The sequence below is a fragment of the Haemaphysalis longicornis genome, unplaced genomic scaffold (genome assembly GCF_048455015.1).
Source record: "Haemaphysalis longicornis isolate Haplotype H1 unplaced genomic scaffold, Haemaphysalis longicornis Haplotype H1 scaffold_9, whole genome shotgun sequence".
Classification (NCBI taxonomy): domain Eukaryota; kingdom Metazoa; phylum Arthropoda; class Arachnida; order Ixodida; family Ixodidae; genus Haemaphysalis; species Haemaphysalis longicornis.
Window position 1 is genome coordinate 37,552,348 of NW_027526460.1, and position 17,758 is coordinate 37,570,105.

At 50.0% G+C, this 17,758-nt stretch overlaps 1 protein-coding gene across 2 annotated transcripts in view; it reads right to left on the minus strand.

The window, feature by feature from the left end:
- The window catches only part of LOC144153824 (uncharacterized), a 193,851-nt gene that overhangs the window by 37,503 nt on the left and 138,590 nt on the right, over positions 1-17,758 (minus strand). For both annotated transcript variants that reach the window (XM_077685556.1, XM_077685555.1), the window contains 2 exons: positions 10,533-11,129; positions 2,780-3,162 (listed from right to left, as the gene is read on the minus strand). In XM_077685556.1, coding sequence (XP_077541682.1) covers positions 2,780-3,162; positions 10,533-11,129 — 980 coding nt within the window. The remainder of the gene's footprint in view (positions 1-2,779; positions 3,163-10,532; positions 11,130-17,758) is intronic.

Here is a 17,758-nt window from a genome sequence, read left to right on the forward strand (position 1 = left end):
GCAACACTAAGAATACCGAGACCTCAGTCACGACCACTCATGGACCTTGTTTCCATAGAGCGGCGGTGCATCAGTATTGGTGTGAATTAGCGGCTTCCCGTATGACATCGCGTAAGAAGCTTGTAGTCAGTACGACAAGGCTGGCATAGGAATGGTAGTCAGCCTCCTTTATGGTAGGAAAAGAAATCTCCAATAGGCAGGAACGAAATAATTGGAAAAATATAAGCACCTAGTGGGATCCGATCTCACAATATTGAATACCGGAGGCGCTGACTCTAACAAATTAAAGAAGGGCACACTCACATAAACCTAAATAAATCAGGATAAGGAGGGCAATATAGCCGCTCCTGTAGTTAAACTGGCAGAGCTTCAATAGCTTCATTAGAAGGTTGTGTGTTTCCACCCCACACGGAGAGCATATTAGGTGCGGAGTACCTTAGGACCGCACAATGCCTGTCCGCGCCCGTACGCATAGCATTTACAATCGCAAAAAATCACACAGGCACCGGCAGGATTCGAGCCTGTGTCTGGTAGACCAGAAATAGTTGGTGTCAGTCGTCTTACCCATGGGGCTACGACCGTGAATTAGTACCCGTGAGTCAAACGGCTTACTCCCTCACCTGTAACGGTGCGGAGTACCTTAGGACCTCCCAATGTCCGTCCGCGTCAATCCATGCGCACATAACTATCCAGTGAAAATCAAGCGAAATTCGATTTTAGCTGTGAGTTGCAGTTTCATTTAGGGAATAATCAAGGTGCAACTCACGGCTCAAATCCAATGAAGTTCGGGGCGCAAATGGGATGTCATTTCGAGTCCCCGTACTCCGCACCCTCGCCATCATCCACAGAGTATAGGTACGACCATTTTTTTCTTAAAATTTGCGCCTTCTAGCTGCCGCTTTAAAATTCTTTTATATAAAAATGGCTGCAGGTGCTTAGAACTCCTTAAGGATGTCAAGGGGACATCATATAGTTGTGCCTTTTGGCGACCTGCTGTTGAACTATTTGTCGTACTTTCAGGCCGCGCATGTCATCAATTGATCAGCCACTGGGGCTGCACCCTTGGAATCTCGTTCCACTCGCGAGCCACCATTTAACAGTTCGCCCAGGTGGACTCTCAAGGCGGCTCGTATTGCTGGTGATAAGACAAGACGAGAACACGAGACGACAAGGGTCAGCTGTTTGTTCGCTGTTATTTTTATGCGCTGTTTGTTGGCTTTTGTATTTGCGATGGATAGTATCCGACTAGCTCAACTTTCAACCCTTCCACCCCCTTTTGCGCGGCTGTTTCCCTTTCCCCCTGTGCGCTGCGCCATTCTTTTCCGGAGCCCTCATCCACAGATATCTTGTATTTTCTTGTCAGTTGCAATAACGTGCGCGGGGAAACGTACTATGAGTGCATGAGAGGGTGTTGGGTCACGTGACCGCAGGTGGGGACATGTGTAGGATTGGTTAGTTCTTGTGGCCAATCAATGGTTCGTATTATTATTTTGAAAGGTGTTCCGCGCTCTTTTATTTTTATTGCTACTGTTACTTTATGTATATATGTATATTTGCTGTGTTGCTGCCATTTCATTACGAATCTGCCTCACTTCTACGCCTGTACCATCGACCATCACCTGCTGTGGAATCTTTGTACTTGCTCTTCCCTTATGTAATACCAGGGGCCCTTAAGGGTATAATAAATGATGATGATAATGATGATGATGATGATGATAACCTTCCTCCAGCACTGGGGCGGTATTCTCTAGTTTTGTCCCTTTTGCGTCCCTTTCAAAAGTGTCTCTTTTGGCGAGCCCTGACTGGCTAAAAGCAAACAACCGGAAGTGACGTAACCCAAGCGCGGCAAATCTACTGCCAACGCCCACTAGTTAACCGGAAGTACGTCACGATGAAAGGGACGCAAAAGGGACGTTTTCAAAAGGGACAGTTACGAGAATACAGCCCCTGGTGTTTTCCTGGATTCCGCACGCGTGACAATCGGCTCACGCTTCCCAAGCCGAACAACGCAACGAATACATCAACATTGCGTCTACGTTCTCTGCAAGATTTTTTGTTATCCGCAGCAGCCACAGCCGAGCACGTTTCTTGGGTGACTTTACTCTCGACCTACGGTTGTGAAGATCGCTTGATAGTCCCCCATCCAAATAGGCCGAGTCGCCATACGTTTATGTTAAAGAGATCTGAAGAGAAAACCCAACTTTGTTCGTTTTGAAAGAACTAGCGCTTGGTAACTTACTAAGCTCCATTCCAGCCACGAAAGAAGTTTCTTGACAGAAACAAAAAAAACGTAATACTGAAAAAATTCCAATTCTTATGGTACAGTGACGTAATATGGGCAGGAGTGACGTATTACCGGCAAGCACCAAAACATAGTTATCAGTCTGTCGACCGGGCGTTAGCATTCAAGTGATACGGATGAAACGGAACGATAAAACTATAAAAAGGAATTTAGAGGCCCTATTACAATCGCCAATCATGTGCCTTGGCGGTGGTTTAGGTCTGCAGGCGTTAATAGTAAAAAACGAAATTCTGTTATTTCCCAGAGAAGTCGCCTGGAATCGGATGGGGAGTCGCCACAGCTTCCTATGTTTTCATTAATATCCCCATTATTTGCCTCAAGTTTGCGATATCGATATCATTGTCATCGGAGTCCTTTTAATGAACGAAACATATTTTGTCTTCACGGCCCCTTTAATGAAGCTCATCCATTCATTTTTTTCCCCCTGGGAACCTCGGGCAGGCAGCGACAGGAGCAGGTTTTCGAGGTCGCCCTCACCCTGGGTCGGTTCCCCGGGTGAGCGCCGCCTGCATCATCCTGCCGTTGAAGGCCACGTGCAGGGAGTTGTACGGGCGGGGCCGGATGATCATGATGGCGCTCAAGCCGTACCCGAAGGCCAGTTCCACGTGCAGCGAGAGCAGCTGGTCGCGCGTCGACGGCGAGCCGGGGGGCGGCGGGCTCGACAGAGACAGCCCAAGCTGACTCATGAAGCGCACCACCGCTGCGGAGTCCGACTTAGAAGCGTCTCCGGTGTTGAACGTACTCGTGCAAACCGCTACGTAAAAGGATAGCTTCTCATATGGGTCGTCAGTGTGGATTTTGATGTTCGCGCCAGTACGTTCGGCCGAGTTGATCACGGACTTCAACCTCGTCATGAAATCCTGCGAAAAGAATGGCCGTTATTTCGCCTCTGTTTCGGGTGACGATCTCTGAGGTATCTAGACAAATGTATTCCAGTTATACAATCAAACTCGGCCTTCACCCCGTCTTGTAACCGTGTAAATTAACGGCTCAGCGCAAGATGGAAGTGAGAAACGTCAAGCAGCCGCTTCACAGCCGCAATAAGTTGTGACAAAGAGCTCTCCCTCGCACCCCTCCCCCAATTCAAAAATAATCCCGACACTCATTTTTAGTGTAAGCTGTGTGATGCACTAGACCTGTGCACGCGTTACGAAGCTCCAGTGACAAGACCTGAACGTTCGCACGCAAATTCGGCTGTCTGCTTGCCTTCCTGGCTGCCCGGCCTTGTCTGTCTGCTCGTCGCCCTGCTCGTCTGTCTGCCTGCTTGTCGACTCAGCCACCCCGCCAATAGTTTGAATAAATTCCAAAGGAAAATATTCCAAAGGAAAATTTTTCCAAACTGCTGAATACTGTCAACACTGTTCCGCAAAATAAAACTACTAGGCATATTTGAGGCGTAACATCAATACTTATTTCTTAGCCGCAGTGTTCTAATTAAAAGTGATGTGTGCGCGACATTTGCGATAGTAAATTAAAAGCTTTGTACACGATGATAGAAGTTATCACCGGACAGAAGCGGAAACAGAGCACCTTCATCATGAACATCTACAGCAGCCCGAGCCACCGCAGGCAGAAATTCAAGGCACTCCTCCATAAGGCTTGCAGAACTGCCGGCAGGGACGACAACCTAATCATATGTGGGGACTTCAACGCACACAACCAAGCATGGGGCTACATCACAAACAACGCCAAGGGAAACAGTCTTCTAACCGATGCTACGGAAGAGGGACTTACACTCATAACAGACCCAACGTACCCCACGCGGATCGGCAATTCAACGTGCCGAGACACCACGCCAGACCTTACCTTCGTTAGAATACCACAAGACGGTCGAACCCCATCTTGGATCAACACCGGTCACAACCTAGGCAGCGACCACTTAATAATCGAGGTGACGCTACCGCTTAAAGGAAAATCGGACGAGAAGCGCATCCACAAGCTCACAGACTGGGACCTCTACAGAACCCTATTACCGAGCGAAGAGGAAGAGATACAGGACGTGAACGAGTGGTCTAACAAGATCATGGAAAACGTCACAGCAGCAACCAAGGAAATTGAAACAGATGTGGAAATCGTAAAGATGGATAGCCACCTAGCGCACATGCTGGAGGCAAAGACCTCCATCCACAAGAGATGGCAGAAACAACGCACCAACCGGAGACTACGAAAGAAGGTGGCCGAGCTAAATCACGCCATCGAGAAACACTGTCGATCGCTCTGCCGACAGCAGTGGAACGAGATGTGCAGCGCAGCCGACGGCCAATTACACGTAGGAAAGACGTGGGCCATGCTCCGTCACCTACTGGACGAAACAAAGACGAAGTCTTACCAGAGAGACAGTCTGAACAAGACCCTAAACAAGGCGTTACGGGAACTGGGAAAGGAGGAGATGCACAAACGAATCAACGACAAGTATCTACCGGAACACCCAGAGGAAACGCATCCAGACTACTGGGGCATGGTGAACGAGAACCTGGACAGAGACATCGAGATATGGGAGGTACGGACGGCGGTACACGAGCTGAACTGCCGATCCGCAGCCGGTCCAGACAATGTTACGAACAAGGCACTCAAGCATCTCAACGAGGCTGCGATCGCAAGCTTGACGGCTCTCTTCAACAAGTGTTGGAGGGAGGGCAAGCTACCCCAGACCTGGAAGACAGCCAAGACTATCCTAATACCAAAGCCAGGAAAGCCGCCGGGTATCGAGAACCTCCGTCCCATATCTCTGACTTCGTGCGTCGGCAAAGTGCTGGAGCATGTTCTGACGAACAGATGGCAGAAATACCTCGAGGACAATGACCTGTATCCCGACTCCATGATCGGATTCAGGAACAAGCTGAGCACGCAGGACGCGTTGCTCCAACTAAAGGCGGAGATCCTGGACGACGAGACCAGGACCAAGGACAACAAGGCAATACTGGGGCTGGACTTGCAAAGTGCCTTCGATAAATTGAAGCACTCGGCAATTCTAGCACAAGTCTGCACCCTGAACATGGGAGCCCGGACGTACGACTACGTTAGGGACTTCCTAACGGGGCGCACGACAAAGATCCAAGCAGGTGACGAAACCCTCGAGGAGAAGAAGCTCGGTAGCGTCGGGACCCCACAGGGCTCGGTTATCTCGCCGTTGCTCTTCAACCTCGTCATGATTGGGGTTGCTCGCCGCCTTGAGTCGCTAGCGGGCGTACGGCACACCATATACGCCGATGATATAACGCTATGGGTTCCAGGCGGCAGCGACGGACATATCGAGTCAACACTACAGCAAGCAGTCGATACCATCGAAGACCAGCTGAAAGGAACGGGGCTTATCTGCTCGCCAAGCAAATCGGAGCTCCTGGTGGTTCCACCCAGATGGAAATTAAAGACGAGCGAGGACAACACGGTCAACAACCGAATCGTGGTACGGACCGGCAACGGACAAGAGATTCCTGAGGTCAGGAAGATCCGAGTGCTGGGCTTTCAAATCGAAAAGAATCGCACCAACGGGGAGACGGTCCACCGACTCCTAACTAAAGTCACAGCGGCCACTCGCCTCATAAAGCGGGTTGCCAACAAGAAAGCCGGCATGCGGGAGGACAGTCTGATACGGCTGATCCAATCGTTTTCCGTTAGCCATATAACGTATGTCGCTTCCTACCACAACTGGAAAGCGGCGGAAAGCAATCGTTTAAATGCAGCTATACGCAAAGCATACAGAGCAGCACTCGGTCTTCCCGACAGCGCAAGCACCGAGAAGCTCATGGACCTCGGCGTGCACAACACGCTCGAGGAAATCAGCGAAGCCCAGCGAGCCGCCCAGATGGAGAGGCTCAAGGGATCGAAGACCGGTCGAGCCATCTTAGCCAAGCTAGGACTCGAGCCCGGAACGAGCGGTAGACCACTCAACAGACAAGAGGACATACCGGCTAACATCAGGAGCGGGACGCGGGTACAACCCCTCCCCAGGAACATGGACCCTATCCACAACGGGGAGAGAAGAAAGGCGAGAGCCAAAGCCATGATCGAGCAACACGCCAACGCACCTGGCACCCGATACGTCGACGCAGCGGAGTACCGTAACCGGGAAGCCTTCACTGCAGTGGTGATCGACGCCGTAACCGGAGAGACAGTCTCTGCAACGAGCGTTAAAACATGTGAGGCGCAGAGCGCCGAAGAGGTGGCCATAGCCTTGGCCATCGCGGACCCAAACACCAAGACAGTCCTCTCCGACTCAAAGGGAGCCGTGAGGAACTTTGCCAAGGGCAGGCTGTGTCGTGGAGCAGTGCGGGTGCTCACCGCGTTGGATTTTACGGGCAGAAAAGTAACAGTGAAGTGGTTCCCCGCCCACGTGGGGACAGATGTGTCTAAACTTGCGGACAACCACAACGAGACGGCGAACTCTGTTGCGCGAGAATTATCTGGCCGCGCAGCAGAAACGAGCCTGTCTGCAGAGCTGTGGGCGGAAACTAAAGATAGGATGGGCACGTTCCACGAAATTACAAAGTATTATCGCATGAACAGACGAGTAATGGCACCGCCGCACCCTGATCTTACCAGGGAGCAGGCGGCGTTATTTAGACAGCTGCAAACAGGCTCGTTACTGACTCCGGTCATAATGAAGCACATATACCCAGAACAGTATCCGGACGACACGTGTAAGGTGTGCCGCAGGGCTCGGGCCACTATGATCCACATCCTGTGGGATTGTGCAGCAAGACCAGCAGAAGCGGAAACAGAGACTGTGATCCCGCCGTGGCTTCAAGACGCGGCGCGGAGCTATAACAAGGAAGACCAACTCCTGGCCGTCCAGCAGATCCTGGAGGCCCTCCAAAGACAGCGACCGAGTGAAAGCTGCGAGGCGTCAGCCACCCCTCGGGGTAACGGCGACTAGCCTGGGGGCGAGTAGCGAGGACGCTGACGAGTAGAGGGTCCAGACAGGACCGACGTTAGGCCGCGTCTAGGTATCCCGGCAACGGGGTGCCTACTGCAGGCGATTTAATAAAGTCTTTGTCATGTCATGTAAGCTTTTTGACCTAAAACACAACGAGGCCACGCGCCCGAGCCCATAGCGCGAGGCGGCATTCCAAGTCCAGCAGTAACAAAAGGTTGCAACAGATGGCGCGCGAGAATTGCGAATGCGGGAAAATTGCGGAAAGACGAGATGGAAGAAGGTGAGAGGTGGGCGGGAAAGCGTAGAGAGGCATTTACGGGGCGGGCGTTGGTGGTGGAAGTCAATCGTATTTCACCGACGCTTGCAGCGAAGTGAGCGCATACGCGGGCAATTTTTGAAACAAATTTTCAACATTTTGCCGTCAACTTCGGTACAAGTAAAATGGCTGCACTGAAATTAGTTGCTAGTACTCAGATTGCGTTAGTCGCGCCGAAAGAAGCATTATCGCCTGGGTTATAATATGGTTATCAGGAAATAGCAACAACGCGGCGGTGTTAGTAGCGCATCAGTGGAGACCTTTGCTGGTGCTGCGTAGCTGAGTGGAAGAGCGCTTACAGTACAAAAACGAACGTTGGCTAGGCTCTGTGCCAGGTACTGCGCACTTTTGAATATAAAGATACGTCCGCTGTCCTGAGGTCCAATGACAACCATCACACAGGGGAGGCTTTCGGGATGGTGTCTAAAAGAGGAGGAAACTATGTCAACGCCCCTTCTATCAGCCTGTTCAAGAAGACTCCTTTAAGTGGAACTGCTTTTAGCTTTTGAATCCCACATCGAAGCCGACGGAGCCGCTGGCACACAAATGGTGGTGTCGCGTTTGGGCACTACGTGGCAGCACCTTTAATATCTCGGAAAATTTATGGTCGAATTAAAATTATTTCCGCGAGTTTGTTTAGACATTACATGTGGTTACCCCACTAACGCAACGCTGGATTTTCACATGCACTCTACAGAAGGTGGCTGACATTGCTCTTGAACAAAATGTAGGTTCCACGGAATCGCTAGGTACAAGATACGTGGGGATGCCCGAAAGACTCCTTCCCAGTGCAAAAACTGCGGTTGATTCCTCTGTCATCAGAATCAGCAAAACACGAAAGTGAAATGTGCAGCGAAATCTGCAGGTAAGCATGATTTGCGGGTCGGCGGTTGTCTTATGGGTGTGCTTGGCGAGCGACGTCCTGCTGGCGGGTCGCTTAGGCAAAGGTGCACTGGTGTCATTTCTGTGACGGATATGACCTCAGTAAAGTCTTGGGGTATCGCGGCATAAAACACTGTCTTGTTAAAATATAAAACCAGAAAACGAACAACCCTAGGGATGACGTACTCTTCAGTACTAAAGGTTGCTTCCCCGCAAGAGGACCCTGTGTACAGGGGTGCACCCTTTACAGGCCGCTTGCTTCGTTGTCCTGGCGTCCCTTCCGTGACGTATATTGCGTCAGCGAAATATTCGTGTATCCATGAATAAAACACTGTCGTGTTAAAACAACGTCTGAGTAGTGGGAGAGGCGCTGCACTGCCCTGAATAGGAGGCTCAAGATTCACTGGTAGCCCGGGCTAGAGGTGTGCATGGGCTCGGGCTTACCGGGAAGCTCGGGCCCGGCCCGGCCCACGGGTCGGGCTCGGGCCACCCGACTTACTTTTCACCCGGGCGCGGGCAGGACTCGGGCCGAAATGTAAATGCTTCAGATGGGCCGGGCCATCCCGACGGCCCGGGCTGGCCCGGCACAGTGAAGCAATACTTAGGTTTTCTATGATATCACAGAAACTACATGTTGCTGACGCGGTAAATGCACGGGTCAGGTTTCTTTTTACACTCCACAGGACTTATCGTTAGGCCCTGAGGCACATGTGGGCGTATGTCAAGCGGGCAAGTGTGAGATCTGCAACTGCATGTCTTGGGATGAACTGATCAACACATGCGGCTCAGCGACACACTGCCTAGGGAAGTACAGCGAATGACAATTCAGCGTTAGTTTCCACCTCTAAGTTCGGTCGAAAACAAATTTTCAAGATTGAACACTTTGAACTGCAAACACTGCTAGAGAAACCTGCGTCGCCATCTGTTTTCTGGAGCAGTGCCCTATTCAGATTTCCTTCTCTGAGCCAACAAAAGAAAAACTGTCAGAGACTGAGGTAACAATTCAACTTTAGTTTTGCTCTTTGTTTCGGCGGGAAAACATCGTGGCGAGCGTACCTGGTGGTAGGTGGTGGCCTGTGCCCTCGGGCGTCGTGGCCGGCAGACGAAAACGAAAGGAAAAGCTCAACAGGGGAGTAGGATGGTTTAAATGTGCCAACAGCCGCCTAAACTGTAACACTTAATATGATTGAAACTTTATAGATAAGCGATATGAGTCGGTATAGAACGTACTGATGCGGCAACGATAAAATGGGCATAAATGCACGCGTGTACTTTGCGTCTCGATAAAAAGAAGGGACCGAGTCCGACAGCCCTATATACTCTTGAGAAAAGGTATCGTATTCGGACGAAACAACAAAGCAAGTACACACCCTGTTTAAACAAACACGAACCGGCTGGTACCCTGGCATACAGGGTACATTTCTGGATAGAAATGTCAAGAATGAGGTTCAAATGCCAAAGGTGCCCTTCTATTTTTAATTGCTTGTTTTAATTCATTTATGGCACATTGTGAAATTCTACACAAAATGCCGGGTGGTTTTGTTCCCTTTAGGTGAGCTCCAGCTCTTTTTTTTACTTTTCAGTGGTTTGGGATATTTGGGTTTCGGCTGCTTTTCTTCAATATTTTTCAATATTACCATGAATTTGTCCGTGGTTGGGGGTTTTTGGTTCATATTTTTTTTAGGTTGGCCGGTTCGGTCACTTTTATGTCGGTTTCAATTCTTTCGTATGTAGCAGGGCGAAGGACAGCTGCGGTAGGGATAAATGCATGATTGCTATGTTTAATTAGGGTTGTTTTGCTCGTTTAATGTTGGTTTTGCCTATTATCATTTCCCTTACGATGCATTTTACCGCCTTTAGGTAGTTTTTGCTTCCAAACGTGCCCCAATCAGGCGTGGGCCACTAGGGTATTTGGGTTGGAAACACGCAGCCGGGCCGGGCAGGCCCGGGCCATAAGGTTAAGGTCTCGGGCCGGTCCGGGCCGGCCTGTCGGCCTTCTTCGTCGGGTCAGGCCGGGCCTACTGCGATAAGCACCGGGCCCCGGCTAGGCTCGGGCCCAAATTTTCGGCCCGTGCACAGCTGTAGCCCGGGGGGCCACGGTCGCCCCCAAAATGGCGGTTCTCACCGATAAATGTTTTTCTTCTACTGAAACCCACCTGGTTGACGTAAGTGTCCCCTTCTTTCCAGTCGAAGCGCCCGCACACGTGTTGAGAGAACTTCCGGCATGGGTCCACCACAGGGTTCAGCGTTTTGCGCAGGATTTCCGCAACTTCTATGCATCTGCTGGTGTAACAGGCGACGTAGTCACGGGTCGTTGTTGGTCGGGTCGTCGGGGGTGGTGGAGGTTGTGTAGTTGGCGGTGGCGGCGGGGGTTGTGTAATTGGCGGTGGCGGCGGGGGTTGTGTAGGTGGCGGTGGCGGCGGAGGTTGTCTAGGTGGCGGCGGCGGCGGGGGTTGTGTAGGTGGTGGTGGCGGCGGAGTTTGTGTAGGTGGTGGTGGCGGCGGGGGTTGTGTAGGTGGCGGTGGCGGCGGGGGTTGTGGTGGGGACGGCTCCATCTGCTTCACTGTCGGCGCTGAGGCCGAAGTCGTGGTCAAAATCGTGTTTGTGGTTGTGCGATCGCCTCTTGTGGCGTACGCGAAGATCAGGTAGCCGACGGCGCCAGCCCCCGACCCGACGATGACTCCAACGACCGAGGCAACCACCACAGCCAGCAGAGAGTAGCCACCTTCGAAGTCAACTTCCCCGGGTGGTCCCTGCAAGGACGTACACGGGTGTCGCGCTTGTACGGGTACTCTGACGCTAACTGAGCTGTGCTTCGGGCAGCAGCTCGCTGTGCGCGCGCTCTGCGGCGAGAGACTCTCTCTCTCTCTCTCTCCTTTCACGCGCCATTCCCGCTTAACCGTATCGTACATGCGAGAACGTCATCTATAAAACCAACCCCCACCCCTAATTTCTAACTCCCCCCAAAACTCGTTTTCTCACGCATGCGCACGGATTTTCGCAGGAGGAATTTTTTGCGTACACGGGAGTCGGGACCATAGGATGTTAATTTGGCCTAGACATAAAAGAGTCGATTTCAAATGCGCGTAAGCATCGGCTGACCCTTGGTATGTTCCATTCGCGTGTTGTTCCGATAACAGGTAAGGATACTGCCGTTTTTGATAAAATATGCGTTGAATACACACAATTAGCGTAATTTTCGTCTCTATTTGCGCGAATATAGAATTTATTAAAGTGGACATTCGTTGCGTGTTCGAAAGTTCCGGTATATAAAAGACGGCTAGGTATAAAGTCGTTCAGATTTTAGACGAACCTGGTTTGTGCTATTCGTGTCGTTTGAACAGCGCTAGAATGCGCGTTTAAAGACAATGTCGTCAAATCAGCTTTTTAGCTTCAAGGCTCTTGATTTTGCTGCGAATTTTCCCTGGGTGGAGGGGTTAACGTTTAAGCAAATTTCTCCGAGGGAATCGGCTGCGAGAAATTTCAAAGGGGGCATGAAGACAAAATACAACTTGGTTTATTGGAACAAAATATATAGCTTTAGGTAACTCAGTTCAATTACAGCACCAAAAGACATTTTTTGACGAAAAAAAAATCGCAAGAAATATTGAAGAACTTTCGAATTTCGCGCTACAGTGACGCAATATAGGCAGGAGTGACGTGTATTGGGTTAGAACTGAAAACATGCTTCTCGGTGTCGTAACTGCGCATGATCCTTCAAATCGTACGGTCTAACAAATCCGGAAGCCCAACTACAATCGCCCAGTCGTATTTCCTGGCGGTGGTTCAAATCGACGGCTGCAAATCGCACAGCCAATTTTCTGTAACCAGATAGCGAAATCACTGAAAATTGGCTGGGCAGTTACACTGCCTCATCTGTTATTCTTATTATATTCGTTATTTGTTGGAAGTTTGCGATAAACGTGGTACCATTGCTTTGGGGACAAAGCAGTTCTTAAATCAGCTAATCTTGTATATTGTCTTCATGGCCCCTTTAAGGACAAGCTCCATGTAGCCCAGAAAAAAGTGCTCGATAATCCAAGGGCGATTTTTAAATCTAGCAGGACACTATGTCGCCAAGCCAACGGTACTTCTTCGACCCTGTGATACAAGTAGCGGGACTCTAAAAAGTCTGTGTTAGCTTTTCATGTAAAAGTGCATCTGGTCAAAGACAGCGAATGCAGAAAATATTTGCAGCCGTCGTGCGATTTTTTTGCATATGTAAAAATGCGAAATAACTTGTATTGGAATCTGAAAGTAACCGGACAGTTCTTAAGCCTAGCATCGTCTACATGAGCTGCCATTTGCTGCGGCTACCTGTATCCAAAGACGTTGTTCCCTGCCAACACCTCAATTCCAATTCCATCATTTAAATTCTCCAACTCTCCTTGTAGAACACACCCTGACGATTTCCGCGCATCGAGCAGAAACAAGAACGTGCTCGTTTATGTTAAGGAAGCGTGTTCCGTTCTGTCGCATGCCAACTGCACTCAAATTTCAGCTGAACCAAATTTATTTTTAATGTCTAGTAAGTATCCCCAAATCATCTGGGACACGAGTGCAGCTCCGTGAAACGCCTCGTTGATCAGTCAGAAGCGTTTAAAAAGACTCTGCAGCAGAGCACGCTGCACCTTCCGCCTGATCGCAGTAAACAGCCATGACGCGCCTGTGACGTTCCAGCCGACGGGGGCTTCTTCCTCTGGCCAGCCCCGCAGCTTGAGAACCGGTCGAGCTCCGCTGCGCCAACACCATCTAGAAAAGGTGTTGGCTGCGCACGCTTCACCCATGTGCCCCTGTGTTGCCCCGTGCGCGCGTAGAACATGCGCGCAGACTTTCTCCCGAGCTGGTGACAGTCCGGCCGCTCGCGGGACGGCTGCAACGTCACTGCAATGGCCGCGCTCTCCTCGGTTTCGGTTTCAAATCGCCGATTTTTGCTGGCCGCTTCCGGCGTCCGCGCGCGTATTTCACCTGTTGTAATTGGTATGTTTCTTCGTTTTTAAGCCGACTATACGAAAATAGGGTTTTCAAGAGGCTGAAATTTTGAGTGCAGTTGGCCTTTAAGCGCGTTATGCATGCATTTCGGAACGCGAGAGTGAAATCGCGACTCTAACACAGAGCCCTCTTTTCAACTGAGGGTTCCCGAAACACTCCCATTCCCGGCGTCAAGCGAAACTTGCCAAAGACTTCTTTGCTCCAATACATCGTGTTTGCATCTCTTGGCTTTCGTTTCGCCGTTTTCGACATGTCGAAGTAATTCGAAATGAAGCCACTCAGACCCGCCGGCCACACTTCAGGCCACAGCTGCCCCAGAGACTTCGTGTCTATAGGGTGACCTGTTCCACTCAGGTGGCGTACCGTTCACCTCTCACGCGATATGACGTCAGCGCTTGTTCCGCCTAACGTCATATCGCGACGTGAGGTCATAGTGATTTCACTACTCTAGTTACGCCGCATACATAATGTTGAGGTAGCGCGCCGGTAACACAATCGGCTCCTGCTGCGGTTACCCGGGTTTAATTCGCGTGCGAAATCAAATGTTTTCATTTTGCGAGTAATGTATGGGATATGTCGACGAAAGTTTTCGTCGTTGATCAGTCGTCCCCAAAGCGACCGAACAGAGAACACAGAAAAAAGAAGAAAAAAAACGCGTGGCTGTGATTACCGTATTTGAACGATTCCAACGCGCATCTTTTTCGTAGATTGAGCTACACTGGCCGAGGTTGAGCAGTTTCGCGTGGCTCCTGGACAGCCGAGCTGCACATGCACGAGCAGCAGTGTCGTCACACGGTGCACAGAACGTTACCCGCTGCCCGGCGTCTCTCACACACCCCACGCGCCCAGCGTCTTCGCCGACCTCCGTTCGGCACGTGGCGGCCCGTTCCACTTGATGATCATGCGAGGGGAGGCGGGGTGTGGCACCAATGAATCGTGCGTCGCAGCAACACCGGCGCGCGCCTGTGGAACCAGCATAGCTATTGGTGACGCCGCGCCGGAGCCGCTTGATAAATGTACATGTGTCACATAATGCGTATACCGTGTGTGTGTGTGTCATTGAAGCAGCAGCAAGCATGATAGTCAAGCTAATCCTAGACAACCAGGAAAGCTAAGAACCACCAGCTAAACCTTAGCTCACGCTACGCATATCCTGGCATAACCGAGCGAGGCCACTGATAATTTTTTTAATGAAAATAGGCGTTCAAAAATACCGGTGCGTTACAATCAGACGCAAAACTCAAAAACCTCAAAACCGAAGCCGCGAACTCTAAACCGAGACGAAGCGGTTCAACGAATGATGGAGGCTTCGTTTAAACGCAAAGTGATCATCTTGGCGGAAACGGAAGACAACCGGGAAGCGCCCCGTCCATAGGCCTCCTGGAGTCATAAGTTCGCGATTGGAGAAAAAAAAAAGGACCACATTTTTAAGCGCCAAGCTTCATGGAAGGACTTCAGCTGCCCACAGCGGGCGACGATTCATGTTCAATTGAATGTTTTGTACAATTTCGAGACGTCTGTTAACGGCGGAAAGTGATCTTTGTAGTTTCCGGGTGTTGAATTGTACTGCGGCGCGTTATAATCAGCGGGCGTTAGATTCGTGCAAACACGGTATGTTCATCCAGTACGGGTATACGCTACAATGCAGTGAAGCCTGCAGTCTGCTTTGTCATATTTCGAATAAAATTAATCGAAGTTAACCTTGGCATACAAAATTATATTTTGCAACAAATTTTTTCTACGGCGGGCCCATCGCTTGCCGTGTGTTTTTTAATTGTGTATGTTTTTGTCAGCCTATTCCCGCTGCTATGTCTTGTTTAGCCTAGTACCTAATTGGAAAACATTTTCTTTTGCAACGTATTCTTGCCGTTTTTCTTTATAACCTTTATAGTATCCTCTGCGCAACAGTGCACAGAATTGATTTCTCTTCAATCTATAACGGTGTTACCTTCCACGCAAAGCTCCGTGATGTGATGCCACATTAACAAACGCCACAACAAGCAAAACTAGCCGCTGGCGTCCCGGGGTAACGGCATGTACCGCCGTAATATAAACGAACAAAACGTACACCCGTACGCTTATCGAACCATCTCAAAATTCGTTAAGCGGCGCCTTGTGAACTTTCTGAACTGTCTCTCCCAGCCTATGTCGCGAATATGTTAATGACGGTGCCAGAAAAGCGGCACTTCGAATTTCAGGCTAGCATGAAGAAGAAACTGCGTCAATTGCGCAGTTATAACCCAGCATAGAAACTCGCTATTCTATACTTTCGGCCTACCCACTAATTATACTCGGTGACAACTTAAGAACGGCACCGATGATGATGATGATGATGATTCCTATTGGTTTCCCCTTTGAATCGGGGTGATGACATGTCATCTTACCAAAAAGGCCTAATATAACCATGTTTTACACTCTTGGTTTAATACTAGCGCTGCTTATGGCAGGCCCTAAGGCTTATTAGGCCCGAAATACTTTCTTTTCCCTGTTACAGGTGGTAACTATCCTAGGCAATATTCCCCTCTCTGCTTTTCATCCACCAGCATTCTAATCTTCTTTTCGTCCCCTCTACAGCCTTGAAGTTAACTTTCTCTCTGATACCCTTAAATCCTAGGGCTTCTGAAAGCCCAATATTCCCTTCATGTAGATTTGGATGGATACCCTCACATTCTAACACTATGTGCCGCATAGTTTGTTTCTTTTCCGCAGACCACACATACCCCATCATTTTGTGAATACTTCCCCACAAAACTCTTAGTTCGCAGGCACCCTGCTCTAGCCTCAAAAAGCAAAGCACTGCCCTGGGAATTATCGTAGAAATTTTCCTCTCTGATGTTCATCTTCTCAGCCCTGTACATCTCTAATGACGTTTTAGCTTCCATTTTTTTCCTCCATTTATTCGTTTCAATCTGCCTTGCCTCTTTTTTGGTTACCTTGGCTGTTTTGGATTCCCCACTGTTCTTTCCGTATTTCATCGTTAGCCGTCTAGTCTTCCTTAACCACTGCGTGTCCACGCTTTTCAAGTATAGGTACCTAAAAACCTTAGCTGCCCACCTTCGTTGATCCATTGCCCTCAACCTCATCTCAAAGCATATTTTACTTTGAGCTTCTCTAACTTCAAACGACGCCCAGCCCATATCTCCCTGAACTGCTTCGTTAGTTGTTTTTCCATGCGCGCCTAAGGCCAAACGTCCTACCGTTCTCTGGTTTACTTCAAGGCCTGATAGAACGTCTGATTTTAAGCAGAGTACAGCATTCGCAAACGTGAGACCCGGAACCATTACTCCTTTCCACATTCCTCTTACGGAAGTTGCCGCTGTGCCTTATCACCGTAGCCGGATGTTTCTCCGCGCGGCGCAAGTAGGGCGTTACTGGGAATATTTTGAACATGGCGTGAGCCATTCCCTTGATTTTTTGGACTTAGTATGCTTATAAACGACTCCAGTGACGACAAACAAACTGCGTGAGACAAGGCAGACGATATCACGCATTCATAGCAAACGGGCCCTTTCAAAACGCGCGCGCACAAACGTCACGGGTCCGGCGCTTTGGCGGAGTGATACACTAAATGAGGTGGTGCCGTTCTTGAGTTGTAACCGAGTATAGCAGAGTCCTTTCTAAAGGCCTATATGTCAGTGTCATAACATACCTCCAGTGCAATGCTCCGTAGCGCGAGCCAATCGACCTGAAGCTTTTCGTAGCTTCGAAGTGCGCTCCACAATGAGGAGAATTCCGTAATACACAATTCGTACATGAGCTAAATACGTTACTAACTGTAAAAATGAAGTAATGCACGCCATCACATGAAAATAACTAGGCTAACAATCGCTGTACGCTCACTGTTCGCCGAGGTAGCTGGATGTCATTGCAACGTCCATGCAAATGGCGCGTGATGAAAGAACAATGGCGTGATTACTTCAGTCGAGGGCAAGAAACATTGCTGTGGGGAAAGCTGGTGCCGTTAGCCGACGTTGCAGATCTACGGTCCAGTCCTGCCCTCAGCCATATTCACGCCATTCCAGAGAGTTAATCCCCCCCTCCCCCCTTACGCGATTCCGCGGTGATTCCGCAAAGAAAATCAATGGTAAATCGAGCAGCACCACTTACCAGGGCTGCAGGGCCAGCAGCGGCGTACATGGTGGGGTTCCTCTCGCTTTCAAGCCTCGTCTTCTTCTTCGCTTGTGTATTCGCTGCGCATGCCTTCGTAGCAGTTCATCTCTTTCCTCTTCATCGGCGCCGTTTACTCGACAAATTCAACGGAATGCCTAGAAGTTTCTGCGGATGCTTAGAGCCTTCTAAGAATATGACGGAGAAAGCCTTGCTAGACCTTATGTGGACCCGCCGTTGAGCTTTCTGTGGAACTGTGCGGTCCCGGCGATCGCACCTTCGC